At 26.1% G+C, this 25,198-nt stretch overlaps 1 protein-coding gene across 4 annotated transcripts in view; it reads right to left on the reverse strand.

Annotated features, from left to right (window-relative positions):
* Window positions 1–25,198, reverse strand: part of LOC126894760 (neural cell adhesion molecule 1-like) — a 107,256-nt gene that overhangs the window by 24,573 nt on the left and 57,485 nt on the right. For 2 of the 4 annotated variants that reach the window (XM_050666000.1, XM_050666001.1), the window contains exons 2-3: window positions 2,180–2,351; window positions 625–767 (exon numbers count right to left, since the gene is read on the reverse strand). In XM_050666000.1, the coding sequence (XP_050521957.1) occupies window positions 625–767; window positions 2,180–2,351 (315 nt within the window). Of the gene's footprint in view, window positions 1–624; window positions 768–2,179; window positions 2,352–5,182; window positions 5,202–23,907; window positions 23,933–25,198 lie in introns of those variants that run through there. The other 2 variants (XM_050666003.1, XM_050666002.1) reach the window with 2 other exon arrangements.

The raw sequence follows: 25,198 nt of genomic DNA on the forward strand, positions 1-25,198 counted from the left end.
CCACTTACATTACTGATGGACATATTTTTCTAATTAACTAACGTCTAGCGCTTTTATAATTTCACTCTAAAAACACTTAACACAAAAAATCTCTAACGCAAACTTGATGTAATTTTATTGGTAGAATCAGTAAAAAAAGTTGAATAAGCAATGGGCAAGAGGAGGTATAAAAACGACGAAGGCGAAAAGTTGTGATAAAAGTGTCGAAGAAAAGTTTTTTTCCTCACTCGTTTCGCGTTCCACGACTGTCCGGCTTAGCCACTGTAGCATAATGCAAGTACCTGATCAATTTGTTATTAAAGGTCAGTGAAGAGTTATACAGTTTTAAAAACACTATTCAATCCAATCGCTACCGTGTAGTAAGGGTAAGAGGTTATTTTTACGGATAAACGAGTTTAAAGGTTTTTCACCCTTTTACGAAAGTGTACTTAATGTTGTATATAATTAGCATGCTTTTGTTTTTTAACAGATGAATCTTATTCAAAATAAAATTATTTCAAAAAAAGTTCAGTTTGGATTAAATTTCATTTATAAAATTTATAATGTTATATATTACACGTAAAGTATGATGTAATATGAAATAGACCAATAGGTGTTCGAATACCAAATATAGTGAAAACTTACTCGTGACTGTCAGCTTGATGACGACTGAATGACCCTTTCTATCCGTGCACGTGTAGTTGCCTTTGTCCTCTTCTAAAACTTTTTCGAACACCAGAAGTAATCCTGTCTGATTATTTGGCATAATCAAATCTTGTGAATGTACCCTACAAAATAATATACCACAAATATTCAGTTTAAGTTCTGTTTGCGACCCTACATAGATAAAATAGCACCGAGATCAAAAAGACCAATACAGGAAAATGTACACAGTTGTTTTGCTACATAGATTATATCTTGCCTTACTATCAACGTCTAGTATTAATCGATTATACTTTTGATGAAATTTATACGATGGTAATATAAACAGTTATGATATGTCCAAAATTCTTAGAAAATTTAAAAACAAAAAATAATACATATTAAATATCTAGCATCTTCAGATATAATATAGCACGGTAAGATTAAATGCAGAATGATTTATTCCATAGATGTAATTAATCAAGCAATCAACTATACTGGTATTAATGTATGGTAAAATGATTTTATGTTTTTTTTTAATTTACACTCAATAAATCAAGCATATGAAAAAGGTACCTTTGAAACGAAAATCATGAGATTATATTTTTTATTATTTTTATATGGGTTAAAACAAATAATAGTTTGAATATTAAATTTGTATTGAGTTAAATAAGAGACGTAAGACAAAGGAGGAATTTTGTACATTTTTAAAACATATTTTTGGAGTTAATCGAAAATTTCTCTTTGATTTGAAATATTAAATCTTAAACATGAAAAGTTCATTGATGTCAATATTTGACATATATAATACTTAAAACTGTTTATTTGAAGTGATTTTTGTTTTAATTTTGTTCACAAGAGCATTAGTCTTTGACAAGACAATTTTTCAGTGAAAAAGTAACAAATCAATAATACAAAGACATATTAAATATTTGCAATACAATGAACGTTTAGAATGTACAAAATCATGAAATTCGTAAAATTTTGATCATTGTTATTAAAAATTGTTATTTACTTATAAACTCAACATATAGACGTGGTTAATAGCAATCAAAAAAATATATAATTTATCTAGAAAAAAAATGTATGTTCTTTAAGAAAGTCATAGAACTTAGTTTATCTCAAATGAATAGTTATTGGAATACTTCTATTGATATAAGTAATAATAATTATACAAATACAAATTTGTATCAGCTAAATTATTTTATTACTATTATTTATTTATTTTTTGTAAGAAAACTAATATTTGTATTTTGCAAAAAAATAAATGTTTTAATTAATTCTTTAAAATAAAGTTTTGAAGTTAGATTTTTTTCAATTTCATATATAATATGAAATTTTTAATCTAAAAAAATAGTAGGCGGGTTTAGCAACAACAAATTGTAAAAAAATAAATTACGTTTGTTAATAGTATTGACGTACTGTTCGATGCAAATACAAAATGGACTTTCCGAATTAATTTGGGATTGAAATCGTTTAACAAAATGATGTTTGTAGTATGAAATTCCCATTTGGTTTTATTGATGGTTGTACGACAATATTTAATCATAAAAAATACCTGATTTGTGAACTTTGCGATATTGGCCCTTTCGGTCCGCGCCATTGAAATCCGCTTAAATTAGGACCGTAACATGTCACTCCATATTTTGATCGTTCTTCTCGAACGGGTTCCATGTCATTAGGCGTAATGTGCATGTATTGTGACATCACATAATCATCGGCTATCAGAGCTGCCAAATAAAATCATAATTATAAATATTTATACTGTAATTGTATAAATGTAATTATTTTATTAATAATTTTTAATGATTGTTTAGCGTTTTCGTAGCTTATTTAAAGATTATGTTTCATAGTGATATTCTAGACCAGTGAATATTATACCGACAATTCCATTACGATTTATAAATATTTCATGAACAATGATAATTAATTTCAAATTTTGACTGAAATCTTTTCATGACATTTTCATTTTCATGGCCCACTCCAAGTAGTTGGGATTAAGGCGAAGAAGAAGAAGAAGAAGACATTTTCATAAATATATTACCATTAACGTTTGAATTTATATCTATTTTCAATTTATTTTATATAATTTATAAGTATGACTATTGTATATATAGTGTAAAAAAAACATTGAAATTGACTAAAAGGATTAACGTCAATTTTAAAACTAGTACTCTTTAATTTTTCATTTTTTATATTTCACTAAATATAGTGTTAATTTTAGTTTCTCTTAAACTCTTTGAAAATTAAAAAAAAAAACATTTTTTTTTTATGGATTTTAGTAGTTGATTTTATTTATTTATCTTTGCATTTACTAAATAGTTAGACAATTATATCATGTGATTAATTATAAAGATATTGTAAATATTTTAATCTTTCAACTTTAAAAACAATTTTTAATATCTATTAAGTAACCGATAATTAGTAAGGTAAAAAATATATAAATTTTTATATAATTGATTGATTTTATTATTTTTATAACTAATAAAAACTTAAAAAAAAAACAATTAATTGATCAATACAAAACAAAGCTTTAATATATTTAATTTATAAATTATTGACAAGAAGAAATTTTCTTACATTTTTTCATTAAAAAAAAAGATATATACTATTATTTTTTTAAATTGAAAAAGTCATAGATTCAAAAACAATAATATATCGTTTTACAGTGTGACAGATTGATTCACTAAACTTAACAGAAACTAAAGTTTCTCGACATTAGGAAATTAAAAATAATTTTTTATATAAAAACTTCAAGGATAAAATTGTTTTTTTATGTAAACATTTTTTTATGGTATAACTTTGTAAGTCAGATGGAAACATTTGTATTTTATTTGTTTTCTTGTTTGGAATTGTTAATAATTAATGACTGGAAAATAAATATAGTCCAGTATAATTAGTTTTTTTTAACTAGTGAAGAATGTGATTTAAGGCAAAATTATTGTTTCTCTTAAATAGTTATGTTTAAGTAACAGTACTGTTTTTCAGTGTCATATACAGAGTGATTCATTAAGGATAAGACACTTATTTTTTCGGTAACTATTGAAAATTTAAATTTTTTGGTAAGGAAAATAATGTTTAATTCAAAAAACTCTACAATAATATGTAATAAAATCATAATTTTTTTCATCCCTTCAAGGTTAAAAAACATTAATTTGAGTTTTCTTAAATGGGAACTACTATTTGAATTTGTTTTATGATTTGAAATAAAAATACAAACAACTCTGCTCTTACAATTTTCTTTTCCGATCAACCGTTCGTGTGTTACAGCTTGTTAAAGTTAAATGATTTTGGAATAAATTTCTATTATTATTTTACTGTTTTAAATACAGAAGTCACTATTTTTAAACTAATTTTTATTGACCAAGATATGATATGTAAGATAGCAATAATAATCTACGACACACTAATTGAGAGATAATAACAATAGATTCAAATCGGGCCTTAACTATATTATTAATAGCACAGTCTATTGGTTTGTAAGACAAACTGTAATACTGAAGAATCAATTTCTTTGAAAAACCCAACTCTATGCATAGTATAGTGACTCTTAAAATAATCGAATACTACGATAATGTTATCGTAATCATTGCTTACACAAAGTAATCTTTATTTTTGTTGACGGATACGTCGTATCAAAAGTTGTAGCGTAACCTCATAAACTGAATTAAGTTAAATTAGTTTATGTTACACCATAGAAAATGAGTGACTCCTGTATTCAAAACAGTAAAATAATAATAGAAATTTAGTCCAAAATCATTTAACTTTAACAAGCTGTAACAGACGAACGGTTGATCGGAAAAAAAAATTATAAGAGCAAAGTTGTTTGTATTTTTATTTTAAATCGTAATAACAAATTCAAAGTAGGGGTTCCCATTTAAGAGAAAGTTAATGTTTTTATCCTTGAAGGAATGAAAAAAATTATGTTTTTACTACATATTATTGTAGAGTATTTTGAATCAAATAATATTTTCCTTACCAAAAATGTTCAATACTTTCTGAGAAAATAAGTGTCTTATCCTTAATAAATCACCCTGCAGTCTATTTAACAAACTTTTTTTTTTAAATTTAAGATGTGAAACTGAATTTTTTTGTATATTCTGTAAATTTTATAATTACAAGTCGACCGAAACATTATAATGTCATTATAATTACAATTGTTTAACTTTTTTATTTTAACCAGTATTAAGTAAAATAATTTAGACTTTGACACGGCCACGGCGTTGTCATCCGTGTGACATTCCACGGTCGTGCCATCTCCTTCTCAGCCACCGCTCCACTGTAAACCGGACCGTTATACAAACGGTCGTCGTTGTGTAAAGTCCAATAAATGCCTAGTGTCGAATCCCCGCCGCAATAATGCGTTCAGTCAGTCATCTCTGTGACACCTCCACGTTTCTTTTTTGCATTCGGCCTACGATACTGTTTCACTACCATTAGTATTATTATTTTTGCGATACTGTTTCACTACCATTACATTTATCATTTTTGCCACACTCTTTTAGTGCCATTAGTAATATCATTTTGTTTTGTGCTTAATAAACGGCTCAATGCCAATTACCGTGACTAGAACCCGAAAATTCGTTCTTTATTGTGCTCGACACGTTAGTATTAACAGGTGTCCACCTTGAGTGCGCCTTTAACAATTTAAATAAAATATTATTATTAAGTAGTTGAGTATAATAAAAAATAAAGTAGTATACTCGATAAATTATTGTCATAGACCGCAACATTTATTTATAATTATTTTTTTTATAGAAATATTAATAAAATCTTTTTTAAAAATAATGATCAAAACATAGAATTAACAAGGACATAAATAACGGCAATGAGGAAACCGTTCTGTAACAGAACCTTAGTATTAATATACATGTATATTATATTTAAATTATATTTTTATATAATATTTAACTATATATATTTTTTTATTTTTTAAGTTTTTTTTAGGTGTAAATTTGATTTCAATATTAGTCGAAATAAATAAAAACGAGATTAGTTGCAAAAGTTGTTGTTTTTTATGGTCGGATCAGTCTTTTGTCAACCACAATATCTAATTAATTTGTTCTTTATTGTAACGATATATATATATATATTGTTTACTTTGATGTAATCGACATTTAGACTGAAACATTGAAATAAAAGGGTTTTTGGGATCAAAGGTTCCATTTGTTAGGTAAAGTATGCATTTTGAAAATCATATTAAATTGCCTAAAATAGATGATTTGCATATGATGAAATGGATGAAACAGTAACGAATTCTCCGGAAACACAAAAAAACTACTTTACTATTACAATATATTGAATAAAAAATAAAGTTATACAAAAAAAAAAAAACATTTTGTGACTAATAATGTGATCTGATCGAGGGTATAAACTTTTTGGGTCATAGAATATATCAATGATTCAGTTGTATGTCACTACGAATTGAGTCTTGTTCGACAACAGCTGTGTATGTATACATGTCGTCATGTTGTTTTACCCTAAAAAGGGTCGACAAGATAATAAGAGATACTATTTCAATGTGTCACAATTCGCAAAGATCTATTAGTACGTTTTTTTTAACAAAGTAGATATTAAATTATTATTTTGAGTGATCATATTATTTATTATAATTACATTTCTTTATAAAATATTCTAAGGACATAAATTTATTTTGCATACTCAATAAAAATAAATAAATATAGGGTATCTCCAGTAAGATTAAATAAATTTGTCATTTAATTATAATTTAACAAAATTGTAATATTAAAACTTCATATTATTTTAATAAAAGAAAGAAATATAGAAAATTGTATTAAATTTTTGGCATTGAATTTTTTTGCTGAACTGTTACAATCTACAATTGTCTTTACTTCATTGCATTTTAGTATTGAACCATAGACTTATGTGAAGTGACACATTTAAGTACCCTTAGAGACTAAAATTTACGCACTGTTCAGTGGTTCAAGTAAAGGATTGCAGCGATTGTCCTACTCTCCGCATTTTCTATTTTCACAAGCGTTACAGTGCCAATATAGAACTCATATTGAGGTTTAGCCTCTATATTTCTTTTACACAACATGTGTGTATATATATACAGCGATATAGTTCATGTAAATGAGAACCAAAATGGATGGAAGTTGACCCAAAATTTATACTAAACGGAACGGTCAAAAAGCGATTTACTGTTTTTTTTTGTTTTGTCATTTTTTAAATTTACCACAAAGTTATTCCCTCAACAATCGTTATCATTGGCTATTCATCAATGAAAGTCAAATGATTTGTTTAGGTTCATATTGAGTTTAAAATATAAAAATGTCGCATCAACAACCCGAAAATATAAAAAATTCTTTTAGCTTTCATAGATAAAGAAATATGTTGAAATACAATATTATAAACTTATAAATAAGTGAGAAATTATAATTGAATTTATTGTTTATTGTTATTGTAATTTTTATGTCAAATATCAAACATTTAAAAATATTACTGTTTTGTAGGTATGCAATGTTAGTATTGGAATCTTAATAAGAAAATAATAACAATAATAATAGTATGTCGATTTATATTAATAATATTGCAATATTTTAGTTCTATGTGTTGATATTTAATAGAATTTTTATTTCAAAATATAAAATAAAATATTAGAATGACAAAATATAGATTTTTATTTTTATAAAGGACTTAACCTAATTACTGAAAAACCTCATATGTCACTCTCATTTTTAAAAATAATAAATTAGCTGATGTGAAAAATTTCTGTTCCTTTCTAACATTTCAATATTAAAGACACTCGAAGATTTAGTATCTAAAAAATTTACTTTGTATTTTAAAAATGTGTTAATAGTTAATCAACATGGTTTTAGTAAACATTTCTCAATAAATACTAATCTTCTCATATTTTAAAAACAATCTATGTAATTAAAAATCATTTTAATATAAATATTATTGTTATTTATCAATATAATTTTTTTTTTTTTGTATACTTCAATATTTAGTTGTTATATATTTATAAAAATTTAATTTCTTAGAAAATCATAAAGTTATGTTGTTGTTTTAAACAAGTATAAAAGTGGTAAGACATTACTAAGAAATATAATATGAATTATATATAGTATTGTATTCTAAAATATAATAATATATAAAATAAAATTAAAAATAAATTTATACTTAAGTTTTAAATAGTAAAGGCGTTATTGATATTACCACAATATTCAACTAGACCAGAGTGCTGTTAAATTGCATACACAAAGAGCCGTTTGTTTTAATGCGTTATTGTCATTGTGCTCGGTGTGCTTGTATATATGTTTAAACAAGACACGCATTGTACTAGGTTGAACTATTACTAGACATCAATTTGTGCCATAAGCATACACCCTTTTGTTATTTTCGTTAACCCGTCATCGTATGTACATAATATGTCACAGTTACTGACCGCTTGAGACAGTTATGGTATAAATCAAACGTGACTTTTGATTTGTACAGTACATTTATTTAGTATACTTTTAAACATTTTTTAATCTAGATGAAAGGCCACACTACAAAATCAATATATTTTTTCAAATTGTAATAATAGTATGTCTATAGATGTGATCAAAAGCTTCTGGTAAGTATTAAATTCATAAAAAGAAATGCACCATGAGTAAAAAGTTAAATATAAAGTAATATAAACTTACAGAGTGTTTGTAGAGCCTAAAGTAAAATAGATGACGATAATCTATTGATGATATTAGATATAGAAATGTTATGACTTTCTAAGGAATTGTTCGAAGATTACGCTATAGAAAACAAGCTTGACATGATTTTAAAAAATATTCATTTTTGAATAAAGACTTTTAGTAATGTTATGTTATTTAATTTTAATGTACAATTCTTCCTATAATTATTTCATTATTATGAAATAAATAAGTAAATGGACAATAATATTGATTACTTAACAGTTAGATAAAGATTTCTATAAATCACTTTTTTTAATAATTTTATCTAGTTGTTTTTATTATTAAATATATACAATGTATGATCAGATTATCATAAACCATTCGATAATTGCGAAATGAATACTACAATATTGACAAATAATTTTGATTTTTTTAGATTCATATATTCTTAAATAATCAGATATAAATTTTTAGAATCAACCATTGTAAATTATATGAATGTCAACTTTATTTTTAATGGAAACATACATATATAACTAGCTTATAAAATAGAAATTGATCTAATTAAGAAAATGACTGACCGATAAAAAACTTTAGAGCATTCACATCCGGAAGTTATTAATATTTTAAAATATAGACTGGAAATTAAAGCGCGGTTGCTGTTAATTTTATCTTTAGACGTTTCTCGGCCACATCACAGTCACGGATTGTTTATTATCAGTTATGACTATCAATAGATATACTTTTTGTATTGTCAGTTAGTGTATTTATAAACTCACAACAATGTACCTTACTATCATTGATAATAACAATGCTGTGTACCTGCTAATATCGATGTTATAAAAAGCCAATTAGCTACCTGTATTTGTAATCCCTTTGGTATTATACCTATATATTAACTCAAAAATTTGAAACTTTAAATGTTTATATCTAATAAACAAATTAAGTTTTATTAAAAATTCAAATGCCATTTACTATTGAATTAAAAACTCAAACATTTTATTAAATTAAAAATATGTGTTACCATTTAAAAAAACAAAGTTGACACTTTTACCAGGCATAAGGGATGAACTTAAAAAGTATTACGTAGTTAATAATTCAAGAATAATGTGTGACTAAAGATAATAATAAAAAAAAAATTTTTAATTATTATTATTCTGTAAGTAATTGAGTGGGTTATGATAAAAAAATCACTCTGTATATACAGGTGTCCACTAGATTTTGAAATTTTTAATAACTTAAGATACAGCAAATATTTTTAATTTTTTCTTTCTGAAAATATTTTCATAATATTTGACTACGTTAAGAGAATAGTTTTTACTTTTTATCTCTAATGAAAAAAAAAGATTCATTTTCAAAATTTCAAACTAGACATAATTATTTAATGATTAACAAGATACATTGAATGGGTATTTAGTACAGGTGTGTTAGTTCATACTAGTGTATATTTATAATGCATACTGCGCCCGTGCTACATACTTACTCTATGTATTAAAATCTTGTTATTCATTAAGTACTTATCTTAAAGTTGCTATCGACTCGTTAAAGTTGTTTGTAAGAAAAGAATTAAGAATAGCTATATTGAAATTTTAAAAAAATAAAAAAAATTTTTCAACTATAGATAAATAATAAAATTATGTTTTTAACGTACTTTAAAACTGTACAAATTATAAAAGAAACAACGAATAAAATTTGCGGGATCAAAAGTTATTAAAAATGTTAAACCTGGTTGAACACTTTGTATATACTTTACTAGTTATGTAAAAAAATATTTTGTGAGGAAATACAGTTAATACAATGTCAAAATTCAACAGAAGTCCTTTTAGTATATTTTTTTTATTTAGTAATAATTCATCATCATTTTTATTTAATTTGTAATTTGCAGATGGTTTGATAAAATGGAAGTTATAACGAGGATTAACTTGTGCTTGCAAATAATTCTCTTTATGATTAAAAGAAGTTTTTTAAAACCATTTTATATCTACATATTCAAGTTCTGTTTTATTTGAATTATTATAATACATAATGTAATTATGGTACAATGTGGAACTTTGAATAGAAAATATGTAACTGTAGGACTGATGATCGACCAGTTAAATATGATAGCTAGTCAATTATGTTTTTATATTTTATACAAATCGTTACACTGATATTCAACCGGATCGTTTATGTATAAAAGCTTTTTACTGTTAGTACTCAAGTGCAGTAACATATAATACACATATTATGGAATGTATGGAAAGTAACGATTGAATTTTTAAGCTATCTAATGAATAGTAATGTTTTATGGTCTTCGTTTAAATGTTAATTACAATGAAAATTTTAAGTACATTTCAATATGCTACTGATTAATAACACAATATTGCTCTTTTTACTTAAATGATAAAAAAGCCTACATAAACCGAAATTAAAGTTTATATTTTTTTATGCACATATAAAATAATAATTACCTAATAATTTTTTGTTAGTATTATTGCTTAGCAAAAATGTTTTCGTTGAAAGTTTTCATACAATTGAGTTTTTATTAGTATAACAAGAAATTATATTTAACGTGCTAAGATTAAAAAAATATGTTGTATCGATTTTTGGTTTTGAAGTTTTAAAACGCCATTCAAGAACGGTACACTAAGTTATGTACACTGAAATGTCGCCAAGTCGACATGTTTTAATATGAAACGCGTCACGTAGCCATTATAGATAAGCGATACAATCTGAGGTATTATATACTTCAAGTGTTGAAGTATATTTTGATTTCGCCATTGACTGCCCACTGTGCACATTGTATCCTCCTGAACAGTTGTACGAAATGGCTCCAAATGGTATTTTATTAGGTAATAAATACACATTACACGTGTAAAGTCTTTAGAACGTAAGTGATGTAACGACCAGACAAATCGATATTTTTGTCGAATTTTCTCAACCCTCCGTCAAATGCAACCATAATAAACATTGTGAATTCCGTCACGAATCTCGATGCAGTGCGAAATCCCCCCCCCCCCTTGTCAGTTTCTCCTCAAACACCGATTAAATTCATACACTTCCCCCCAATCAGCAGGCCACATCAGAATACGCGAATTGTACGTCTTATCACGTGTCAATGTCACGCCTTTTCGTGTTTCTTGTCAGGGAGTGCACCGAATATGTAAACACAATGAAACTGCATTGTTGTATTTGACAAATATTACAAACAAATGAGGTTTATATTAAGTTTGCGAGATCGAAATCAGTATTTTTATATTACCGGCTTCTATACACAATCATGTATAAATTTCATTATGCTTTATGCACTAACTCAATATACATTTGTATACATTGTAATAACCGATTATTTTCTGCAAAGCAAACACGACACCTTTTATTGCTTTATAAAAGTGATGATAAAATATTTACACAACAACTTAAATGCAAATATCGAGCTGTTGCTGAGTTTTCAACCAATATTTATTTTACATTATATGTACCATCCCCTCGATGTTTAATATTCTCCCAGATACTTTTATAATATTACGTTAATGCGTTTATTAATTAGTAATTATGCAAAGTTTAGTACAAGAGCTTAAAATAATAAACAAATATTATACTTTAGTATAATAAAATAAAGATTTGATCGCGAATTTGTAAAAACTAATTCATTTATTACAAAATACAACCTTGTTCAAAGTATTTATAAAGAACTATCAGCAAGACAATTTTCCAACCTTTTATTAATCATTGTAATGATCCTTAACTGGGCATTATTTGATAATTAATAAACATTCGTTATTTCTAGTGAATGAGTATTTCCAGACACCTGAATATAATTTTGTAGAAAATCATGTAACAATAGTTTTATCACTATGTACTGAGTTACTTGACGATAATAATATTAAATACCTTAACATGCTGAATTAAGTTTACAAATTCCTTTTCGTTAGATTAGTGTCACTTAACTGAACATAGAATAGTAGATGAAAAATAAATATTCCAAAAGAAAAATCCCGAGTTATTCGAATGGCATTTCTACTTTCTTGTACACTTATACGCCAATGAAGTAAGATGTTTCGGAAATATGTCTATTCTTTTTTTATATCTCAAGTAGTAGTTGTATAAAAGACGCTATTTTGCACGTGTCTCAAAGAATCGCAATAATTTACGAGCGGTCTACAGAAAAAAAAAAGTTTCGACGAAAACAATTTCGAGAAATCTGTCGATAAAAACAAAAAAAAATTTTTTTTATACGTTTTTCCTTGTAAGAGCTAGACATTCTGAAATGATTTGGTGAAATAATCGCAGTATCAACTATATACATGTAAAAAAAAATCGGTAAGGAAACAAACTGTCGAAAATCGCTGACGGTTAAAATTTTAATATCCCAATTGTCAATCAAAAACAAAATAATTATATGTCATATTACACTATCTGTGTTTTTACAAATTAACTTTCGGTGATGACTATAAAAGATTCTTGCAACTTACACACCGACGCCATAGTTTTAATGATTTAAAATTTTGTTCACTCTATGAATAAAAAATGAAACCACATACATGCTGCCAAAAACACGTATACTTAGTAAAGAGTATTTATGCCAAAAAATGTATGAGGTTACCTTTATCATTGTCCCATAAAAGTATTCATATATAGTAATGGTAAAATTTTACCGTTTATGAATTTTTGTGCAATAAATTGATTTATACATATAGTTAATTTTCAGAATAAAATTGCAATAACATTAATAATGTATTGTATGAATATTAATGAAGAATAATCTTTCATAGAATTCGAAATTTACATCACTTTTTTCATAAATATTAAATTATTATTTGTTTCTTAACTTTATAAAAATCTCATTAAAATTCGTTGTTTTAATACAACGAGTTTACGACAAAAAAGTTAAAAGCAAACATTAGTCATGTTATAATTTTAATGAAAAAAATTGAACATTAAAAATTGGATTTGTATATTTTAAAAATTCAGACTCCATTAAAAAAGAAATTTTTGGATCTAGAAAATTCTTATAACACATGTGTAGCCACTATAAAATGTCACTTTATCATTTAGGTTATTGTAAGATAACGCATGTTAGAAGTAGATGAAACAAAATCAAATATTTATATTAAAAAAAAAAATTATATTTCTATCAATGTTATTTAAATAATTACAGAAAAATGAGATCTTTATTTTATTTTCAAAGGTGACCTCAGTATTAAGTTAAATAACAACATATAAATATGGTGAAACTTTTCTGGAGACATCAGTTAATTACATCAGATTAACTTAGATTTATAACTACTTCAAAAGTTGTTCAACATTTTTCATAGATTTTTGTTCAATTTTATCAATAAAGGTTCCCCTCCCAAAAAAAAAAGGTCAAACATCAAGAGTCATACTTAGTAATTTTATCAAGTCAAATACCAATAGGTTTATTTAACTGACAAATTAATAAAATCCATTTTAGGCTCTAAGCCAATAGTTTTATGCTAAAAAGTTAGCCAAAATTGTTTATAATAATTTTACACATATAACAACATAATTCTACACATTAACCGTATAAAAGAGTTAGGTAAAAAGCCTTCAAGCGTTAGTCAAAATTTAAATGTTTCCTAACATTTTGGAAAGTTCTTTGGCTTTAGTATATGCCACCGAGGAATGCTTAAAAAACATGCGTCTCTGTTAAGTTCAGGTGTATTTTAGAAACTATCTTACCGAGAAATATCGAAAGTTTTGTCCGAAGGTACTTCAAAGTTAAAGTAAAAACTATTTAATTTTGCAATCCGACATCTGCGTGTAGTCCTAACGCATTATTTTCAAACAACCATTGCACAAAAACGGTTAGCGTTTCCGAAACACCACTGAAAACTAACTTGTTCTGACTTAATATAAGTTTGCCAAAAAGAAAGCCGTTTAATACATGAATTAAACAACTTGTTAAACTATACTTCTGAAAAAGCTATATTTGGACTTGAATTGAATTAATAGGATGTGGACATTGGTAAATTTTCTCATTAACTCAAGTTTATAAACATTTCTCTCGAATTAATTGTAACAGTTATTTTTACATGACATTCTGGAATACTTTATTTTTGGTAACACAATAATTTAATAAAATATTATTTATAATCATCTATGATATTTTGTTGTACAAACAGATTATACAACATATATATTCTGTATTTAGACAAATAAAACAAAGATCTTTTTATGGTACATGCCATTAAAAAATATTAAGTCATATATTAAGTCATTAAAAAATAATTTTAACACATCTTGAAATATTAAAAACAAAATATAATAAAAAAAATTATAACAGTTTTGATTATAGCTTATAAGAGGCTTATATGCTACCAATTTTTTTTTATATTGGATTTTTGAATGTCATAGAAAAATCTTTGAGTGTTTTCTTCGGTTTTTATAAAGTTGTACTTTGAAATTCTTTTTAGTTAATAGCATAAACCATATTACGACTAATCCATACTTTAAAACTTTAATACTAAATCCATCTTTTTCATTTGTTTACTAATGTTTTATTCCCAAGGCGATCAAAATAAATATTAGAACTATCAGAAAACTGATGATTCAGGGTAATAAATAATATATCTATTGACAATAGTTCTCTGAATGTTTTGATGAATGGGTATTTACCCTCGGAAAGTATTTCACTGTGTATTATTTCAATTTGTAAGTTAATTAAAGAGATCAAATTGCTGCGTTTTGAATTTGAAGATGATTTAAATACCTAAGTTCATAACATGTTGAACCTCAATATTTCTTGTAATAGTTATTTTAAATAAACTTTAAAGAGGTAAATTCAAATAAATAAATAAAAAATATATCATATATACTTTATAAATTTATATTAATATATTTATTAACTATATATATTTTCCAATTAAATTGGTAGTCAACTATATTTAAGATATTATAAGATTACAAATGTAGTTTTGGTGAATTTTAAAGCATATTATTAATTATTACTTACATTTTTCATTTTTTTAGCTCTTTCCATGCAAAAAATTTTGACGGGTCGATAAAAATTTTAGAATAAGTATTTATTGAGTAACAAGAATTTTAATATATAGATTAGGTATGTAGTACAAGTGGATGTAGTCCGTACTGGTATACGTATTAACAAACTGTGTTTCATACCCCACTCAATTTATTAAAATAATGGAACGCATGCAAAGTTGACGTAAACCAGTACTAGCTGCACTTATCCTTACAACATAATCATTCAATGTTTTAAAATGCTTGTAGATCAATGAGTACTTTTCTTAAAATTGTTATTGACTCATCAATATTATTCTAAGAAAAAATAAAATATTTTTACTAATTTGAAAAAAAAAAATTAGTCATAAATAATAAAAAATATTGTGTAATGTAGTTTAAGAAGGCAATAATTATTTAAAAAAAATTAACTAAAAGATAACTGTATCAAAAGTTATAAGCGTTGACAGTTAAGTCTGAAATACTATAGATATTGTAAGAAAATACAGTGTGACTCTTTTATGTTGAACTTACTGAATCAAATAATAAAATTATATTGATAATTATTTTTTTGTTGTTGTAGTTATATACTTTTCTCAACTATCAACCATGAGATATTTTTTAATGTTCGTCTCTTGTGAAGAATAAAGGTGTAAAATTTACTTTTTTAAATAGCAACATACATAATTAACTAGATTATATAATGATCTAATCAATAAAATCAATACTCGATAACAATTTTTGGTCCATTATTTCAGAATTTATTGACATATTTACACCCTGAAGGAAAGAAATGTAAGGCAGGAAATACTAGCGATAAAAATAATAGCATCCTTGTATTACCTCCAGTCATTACTTAAAATTGATATTAAATTTTGAAATATTGGTTAAAAATATCATACCAATCAATCATTTTATTAATTAGAACATTATCAAATAAATAACCTAGTTAATTATGTATGTTGCTATTTGAAAAAGTAAAGTTCACACCTTTATATCTAATAAGGGATGAATATAAAAAAATATTTCATGTTTCATAAATTGAAAAAAGTAAGTATCTAAACAAAAATATAAAAAAATTATCAATATTATTTTTATTTTTCAATTAATCAAGTGATCCATTTTATTTATTAGGACTGACTCTCTTATTACAACACTAAATATTATTTAATAATAATATCAATGGAAAACTGCTAGTTCAGTTTTAATTTTTATGTATGAAGTCAGTAATCTATAAGATAATTTGTTATCATAATACTTTTAGTTATTAGTAAACATCTGGAATATTAATTAACTTTAAAATTATTGTATAGGTGTTTTTTTTTTGATAAATTGATTGCATTAATTTTAGGTTTTAAATCACTATTTTTAAATAATAAACTTATTAATTCAATAAAAATGCAAAACATAGAAATATACCCAAACATTTGAGCATTTTTCTTTGGTTTATCAGTGTAAGGTAAAATCCTTTCACGTGAAAAATTTCATTTCGGTAAAAGTCTGAAACTTCCCTTTGGGTGTTGTGGCAGTGCTCCAAAACTTTTTTGAATTTATCCAACCAAACAAAAAACCTCGAATACTCTTTATGGTAAAATACTTTAAAATATTACTTACCTGTATAATAACAGGACAAGAAAAAACTTTCGACAAAACAATTATCTAAATAATGAGGTATTTTTATGCATTTTGAACATTTTTATAAAGTTATTAATAAGTTAACAGTTAATTTTCTTTATTATATCATAAGTGTATATATAACAACCCATTTGACTCAAGTGTAAAATATTTTTAAACCATGAACTCATTATATGCTATAATCAGAATGAGTGTAGATTTTGTAAATACATTTTTGTCGAATATACTAGGATTATTATATTAACACATTGTACATTATATAATTCAACAAAATTTAACTAAAAACTTTTATTTTTTTGTTTGTTTTGTTTTTTATGAAAAGAAATGCAAAAACTAAGGAAATTTTTTTTATACTAAGTTAATTGAGTGTAACTTTTCTTATAACACGTGGATTACAAAGTAATCTTTAAGTAAGATAACCGCTTTGATGCTAAAAGGTGTTTTCAATGTTAAATTTTTATAAAACTTAACATTGTTTNGTGGATTACAAAGTAATCTTTAAGTAAGATAACCGCTTTGATGCTAAAAGGTGTTTTCAATGTTAAATTTTTATAAAACTTAATAACATTGTTACTATTTTACATTTTATCTATTAAAATTTCTAAGAACAATTAAAATTAAAATAAACAATAGGTATATGAAAACTCTGATTTCTAAATTGATTTTTTCATTATTAATGTTCAATTACTTTTGATTGGTTTTCTAATGAAACTTCCTAATCGAGTGAAGTGACAAATTAAAAATATAAGACTTCCGTAACATTAATAAGTTCATATGTTTCGTTACATTATGACGTTTAATAACTAATTAAATGTTGGACGTCCTGTCACGTTTCAGCTATTGTTTTAAGACTCATCTCGCTTTGATGAGTCCCGAAGGGGAAATTCACATGAGCGATGACTGCGGGCGGTGACTACTGTGCGTTTAAAATCGTAGGACCTTTTAAATTGATTCTGAGAGTCGCCTACTAGTGTTATAAATGTGTATGTGTACATGCGTGCGCGTTTAGAGTGCAAGAGAATCGAAGGAGAAAAAACAAAACTAGAAAACCAATAAAATGGAAAGCTTGCAGTGGGGACCACATACATGTAAACAAACCAACACAAATGCATAGTCTGTAAATTACAATAATACATCAAAGTTTTGTACAGCCTTCCTATGTGCTCACCGCTATATATTATTATATTTTTGAGACTAAACATAGTGGCCGAGACGAAATTTCTTTGCAGGAAATCCATTAAAGGGAAATTCGTCTCATAGACGTTTTGTGTATTTCCCGGAAGCTTGTTGGTTTCCTCCAAGTCATTATTGACGCCATCTCGACTGTATATTATTTGTACCCGTTTCACGTTATAGTGATGACCATTTGAATATTCAATTTATAATTTTTGCCACTAATTTACTGCTAGTTCTCTAACCGATGCAACGTAATTCGTTCGTCTAGGGCTTTTAAAGTTAATTAGAAAATAGATAACATGCATTTCACACAAGGCCAATCGGCAAATGGTGCTAAAATATTTATAGTTCCAAAGAGAAGTCCATAAATTTAGGAGTTAACTATTGGTCCTGTGTTAACTTGAGAGGATTGGATAGGTACGTAATTTGATTTTAGAGTGCCGTTCCTAATGGACGATATATTTTTTCAACTCCCTTGCCGAAGTGCACAGAGCGCTTGGGTACGATGAATAGTACTGATCTTTTTTCCGTTTATAAGACTAAGGTAAAGCACATGTGTCTCGCTGATATTACTTTCCTTCTAAAAAAAGTCATCTACCCGGAAAATTAACTTCCAAATTATATTATTATAAATTCTATGTGCTATTTTTGTTGTTTTATCACAAAATGGAAAACGTGATTCAAGCACATTAAAATTTACCCTAATTTACTTAGGATTATTATTATCTGATATAATTTTTATTTAATCAAAAAGTTCAAGTAGCGACGTTCAAATATTTAACATTTAAATGACAGTTTTGACATTTTCTAAAGGTTTTATCTGTTAAAAATACAAAAGCTCCATAATACACTTTATTTTGTAGTTATGCAAATATTGCAACTATACCAATGCATCTTGACACACTTTTTTATTATTTTTCCATAAAAAAATGTGACGCATAATCTTAATATATCTTCAATATATCGAATGCATAAGGATGTTTTCCATACAGTTACGATATGGTTGGGTACATTTTTTAATGAACATTTTTTTTTATTTCAGTTATTATAACTATAAGAATAATAAACTACACGTATTCACAATCTTTTCATTAAAAAATTTCTATAATTTTAAAATAGATAAGGGTTTAAATTTTTTATTATTAATATGTTTATCAGAACAAAATGATTTATTTATATGTTAAACTTTAGATTTGTTAAATTATAGAATTTATAAAAACAACTAACGGGCGAAGTTAATGAGAAATAAAATAAATAATTATAACAATAACAGCACGATAAGTATTTCAAATTATATTTGATTAAAAACTATTTCAAACTTTTTAAATAAAATTTTAACTAAACAATACTATCCAAAATAGTTTACATTTTACAATATTATACAATAATTAAAATACAAATAAATTTAATATTAATGAGTAGTCAACGGAATTATGTACATTTATAAATTTTAGTTGAGCCACTGAATGGTTATTTTTTGTAGAAGTATTTCTCGTTTAATGGGAGGATCTAATCTCTAATCTCCTCTAAACTATAATTTTGATAAATACATATTAAGTTTTCAAGTCAGATAATAAACAATTATACTGGCCTATAGTGTGTTTGGAATAACAAAATTAATAAATACGTATAATTACAGGCCATTATTAATGACCAGTCAATATAAAAACATGTTAATATGTAATAATAAAATGACAAAAAACACGTGCAAATTAGCTGACATACAATATAATACAATCAAAATCCTTCCAGCACCAAGGCTGCAATGCTAAAATCATTGCATTTATTATAAAGCATATCTTTTTGTTCTATCATATAAAATTTTTCTTTCAAATTTTTATTTACAAAATGAATATCCGATTTTTTTTGACATTTTAAATAAACAAAGAGTGAATTAAGCATTGTTTTCATTTATTTTATTAAAGGTGGAATTTTATGACAATAATTGGTGAACAAGCACAAACGATGGTCCTTGTGTCTGAATTAAAATTAACAACCTATCTTTGTCTCGAGAAACATAGATAGTTATTTTTAGCAGCTTCTGATTAGTCAGAGTTATTTTCATCAGACAATTACTTTATAAGAAGTCAAGATTTTCTATTTCATAGGATATAATAATATTATAATAAAAATATGTTATAAAAAAATCTGAACTAAATTGGTGGGCAGTATGTAGGGCGTTTGCCTCGGCAGCTTATTGTTACAATATATTAAAATGTAAAAAGGAATGATTTTATGTTTATAAAATACTATAGTGTTTTTATTGGTCTATTTGGTCTTTAACAATATTGTTGTCGTTGAACATAAAGCTGTACTAAAACAATATTAGTTTTATTTAATACCCCAGTGCTTTACTGCACAAAATTAGTTCTATAAAAGATTTAAACCCAACCCATCTATGCTAATAAAAAAAAAAAAGTTTAAAGAAAAATTAACGTACATAAAAGTATTCATTCAGATAATTCCAGGATTTTAATAACAAAACTTATAATAAAACTAAAAAAAATATGTTCATAAAATATGTTCATACAATGTGTCATATGTTAAAAGACAATACAAAAATAGTAAATTGTTTTATTACTACGTCACATTATCAATTGATATTTATTATCATTTCTACTAATTAAACCTTTATGATAGTTGTTTTTAGACACAATTAGCAATCGTAGGTCTTTGATATAATATTACCATATTAATCCTGCCTTGAATTTCGCAGAGTTCAATTAAAGAATTTGTATTGAATAATTAAAATTCGCGCAACGAATAAAAGTTTATCTAACTGAGAAGACCTGACGACAACATCATCCTTAATAAAATACTTAAAACGTAACTTCTTTCTAATGTATTCATAATTAGACCATTTAACGTTTATTTCAAATTATTATTTTCAAAAATATAACTACGAAAATTTTATCCATTATAATCTTTAATTAAGTTACATAGAGAAATTGATTATGACTATTAGCGATTATATTAAAAATATATCCTTCTACAGTACACTTACAATAAATTATATATTTTAGCTTCAATGCAAAGCTGAGAAAGTATTAATTTTAATATGAATTGTTTTTTACTTTTGAACGGTTCAACATGCCATGATATTATATACAGTGTACTGATATTAATGTACTGCAGATTAATCCAAAAGCTTTTTCAGGGGTGAACTATTATTATTTTGTAACAAAATTCAAATAGGTAACTGCATGCAGGTTACAATATTGAAAAAAAAAATAGTCATTAATTTCGAACGTCTCGTTAGCTTATAGATTTTAGATTACTCAAATAAATCATGATCGACTGTGATAAATTATTACCAAATGTACAAAAAATTCGTAACGTCGTAAATAGTAACCCACGCCAATATATAACATATAGTCACTTAAATACAGGACATATTAACAAACGACGGTTTAATTCATAACAATAGTAATATAGTTTTTTTTATATATTTTTTTGTTAAATCATGTCTGGATTGTAATTACACGTTATGTACTAAATTTATATTGTATCCGTATTGCTCAAAAATATTATACAAAAGACTTTTTCTCATTGAATTGATATAGAAAGTTCATGACACTATTTCATTATTTACAAACCAATTAAATTATTGCTATTTATAGTAAACGTATTAGTTTTAATACGAACAAAACTTAATGATTTTAAAGTAAATTTAAATGGATAAAACATTTCTATAATGAAATTTAGCGTTTCGAACTGACTTGCTGCTTACTGTTTAAGGTGTATATTTTAGTTAGGTACATGTCATGTCTCGCGCGCGCAGCTATTGAGGTTCCATTACTGCCGAACTGTACAGGTGTAACGCGACAAAAGAGTACCTTCTAAAATGACAACATTTTATGGCAGTTGTTTATTATCATTTGATTTTTTTTTTATATTATATTTATGTTAATTTTCTAATGGTTATATCCGTTGCGCGCATTATTTTTTTCGCGGTGACGTAGTGCATTATGCCGAGGTGTCCCAACTTCTTGCAAGTTAAATTGAACTATTTTTACCCGTCGTATTTAGCGGTACTGCCGTGTAAGACGACCCGCGATTACTTGAAAGCGTTCATCGCATTCTCAATTGTAAAAGTTGTAAGTCTATTTTTTTTATGTTTGTAAATTTATATTTTTGTCTGTCCCTTTAACACAAAGGCGAAGTTTTTTGATCAATTGGGGTTTTCCTCGTGTTAACGTTATAGTTTTCTTTTATTAATAAAGTCTCCTTAATTTAACCTTTTTATAAAACTTTTTTCTAGTGTGTTCCGTCTTCAACGAACTCATGTGTCATATAATTTTTGTCTTTTATAAATCAACATTTCGCTATAATAAATAAGGTATAAGCAACAGTATCCGGACGTTATCCAAACTTCAGCACCGTTATATGACCTTCGTCACAAAGTATTGATTGCACCACTTGACGACGTTCAGTTACATCTTTTATTTAAGGCTAAAATGATTTTTGCGACTTTTGTGTTTGGTTTGATATATAATAAATTATATTATAAAGAATCTATTTCTTACTTTTAGTAAATAAAATAAAGTATGATACAAAATATTGAACAAAATTATAATGATTATTATTCTTTTAAATTATTTTTAAAAAATATTATATTAACTTCGGTGTATATCTTTCTATGTTATTTTTAAATCGCGTTGTAGTTAATCTAGACGATCTCGTTCAGCAAAAACACTTGCTTAAAACTGTAGTATTTGTTTGTTATATCGACACTATAAATGTTATTAACTTAACTACCATATAAAGTATTTTGTTTACTATCCCGACCATCACATTAGATTTATTAAAGAAAATAAATTTTAGTGATTTTTAATAATCTGAATTGCAAAATGAGTGTTAAGAAATCGATTGGCATCATAATAACGTTAATTCTTGGGATAATTCGCTAACAAAATATGTACAGGATTAATTTTCGAATGAACTTTTATTTTATAAAACCGAAAAAGAGTTTCGGCAAATGGCCATAATTCTTAACTTAACTCGACTTGGGAAAAGATTTTTTTTATTTATATTTATTACGCTATTAAATATTTTTCTAATTTTTCATTCAAAACAAGTTCTTTTTGAATAAATAATTTTTAGAAGTCTGAATATTTAATAAAATAAAACAGTCGTACATTAACAAAGTTCATTACAATTATACATACATTTTTATGTCTTGCCCAAATATGATAGAATCCAAAATTTAAAACCACACACATAAGGAAAATTAATACAATTCAGAGATAATTCATTTTCAATTAAGACACCCATTTGCGATAACATAATAATCTTCAATGCATATAACAGGTGCTCAGTTAATTCGAACAATCTGCTATACGATATAAACCCCTGTTGCTTGCTTCTGCTTCGATCGGCATTTCACGTTTAATTACCCCATGTCTTTTCCGCGTATACACGTGAAGGTATGCGAAGGAGAGCAATACTGTATTAATATAGTGTTTTTCGATAAACCTCGTGTTGCCCTCATGCTATGTCAGCTTAATGCCTCGGTATTGTACAACATAATGTTAAGTTGCTACCCTAATATAATTATATATAAAATAAGTACAATAGTTTTAATTAAGTAATAAATTTCTCAACACGACTTCGACGTCTAGATTCATTTGCATACAACTGTGATACATTTTAAGAACATTTTAATGATAACTAAACTAAACTATACGTTATAAGTACTGCAATTTTAAAACGATGCCAAGTTAACGTTTTACTATTAGGCCGCGTTTCATTCATGATTAATTTTACATGGAAACCTAAACATGAATCCTTTTGAAACACGGTTTTCACATTACATTTTAACAGAATACCTGCACTAATAAGCGCGTAGGTTTTATTATTAATGTTGTATATTAATTCTTACCTCATTGCACTACACATATTACATGTTATTTGTTTGAAATTCCAGACAAGTGCAAAATATTCGAATCACCACTAGATTGATCTCGACGAGATTTCCAATTCCCCTCGGCAATGAACAATTTCGGTCCTTTAAAGGTAGAAAATAGTAAATATCATCTAGTATGACATTGTTATAAGTTTCACGTCTAGTAAAGAGTGCGGTGAAAATGAGCTGGTTATCGATCTCTTATGGTCCGTTTGTTCTGTTTGAACGCAAACCTCATACAATGTTTCATGTGCCAATATTTTTGGATCGTCTATTTTATTGCCATTTGATACCGAAAATTTGGTCTATGTATGTACGGCACGAGCTACAAAAGCTTAGTATCAGTATTTGTACCAATAAAAGAGTCAAATTTTTTTTTTTAAATATGACTCTCCTGCGACTAACATAAATATTCAACTGTTTTTACGCTACAGCATAGAAAAACCTTTACATACAAATACACCTGGAGGTCAAATAGTTGATGTAGATTACTTGCTGTTTCGGGAATCGCTTGGAAAACTTCGAACATGCAGGATTTGCAAAGTGGAGATAACATTGACACGTACAACAATATATGTAGTACACTCGCATTCCATAGGGGCTTAGTTTAATATTTCTATACGACCGTGTTTTTTTCTAATGTTGTGTGTGAATATATTGAAATTCTAATATTCAAACTAATCGAATATAATCCAATTAAACTAAGTACTCTTTTCAATAACTGCCATGAAAACATAAAATTTAAGGCGCCTCGTCGCTCCATTACCCAAAATTGACAGCATGTAAAGAAAAATAGAAGTAGGAACTTGTCTCTACTTGACAGCTTGTTAAAAAAACTACAAAATGTGTTATATACATGCCTCTATATTTTTGTAATAACTGCAATGTTTTGAAAAGAAATAAATTTAAATACATCAGATACTTTAGCTTCGTCAAATGTTGACTTCAAACATCGTCTATTATCCTATGCGTCTTTAATGGAACGAACATAATAATGACAAACTACTTGATTTCTCTCGTCTAAGTGCATTTTTCGTTTTAGACAAAAAGTTTCAAACGACAATATATACAATGACAATGTGTGTGAGTGTTGTCATTGATTAAGTAGTCAATTTCAACATTTTTTTTTGGTTACACCATAACATATACGAAGAACGCAGTAAATATTGAAATATCGTCATCAAAGTTTTTTAATAAATACTTTAAACGTCATTTATACAGTTATCTAGTGGCTGCTTTTCTTGAAAACTATAAACAATGGAATTAA

The sequence above is a fragment of the Daktulosphaira vitifoliae genome, unplaced genomic scaffold (assembly GCF_025091365.1).
Source record: "Daktulosphaira vitifoliae isolate Bord-2020 unplaced genomic scaffold, ASM2509136v1 Scaffold_1, whole genome shotgun sequence".
Classification (NCBI taxonomy): Eukaryota; Metazoa; Arthropoda; class Insecta; order Hemiptera; family Phylloxeridae; genus Daktulosphaira; species Daktulosphaira vitifoliae.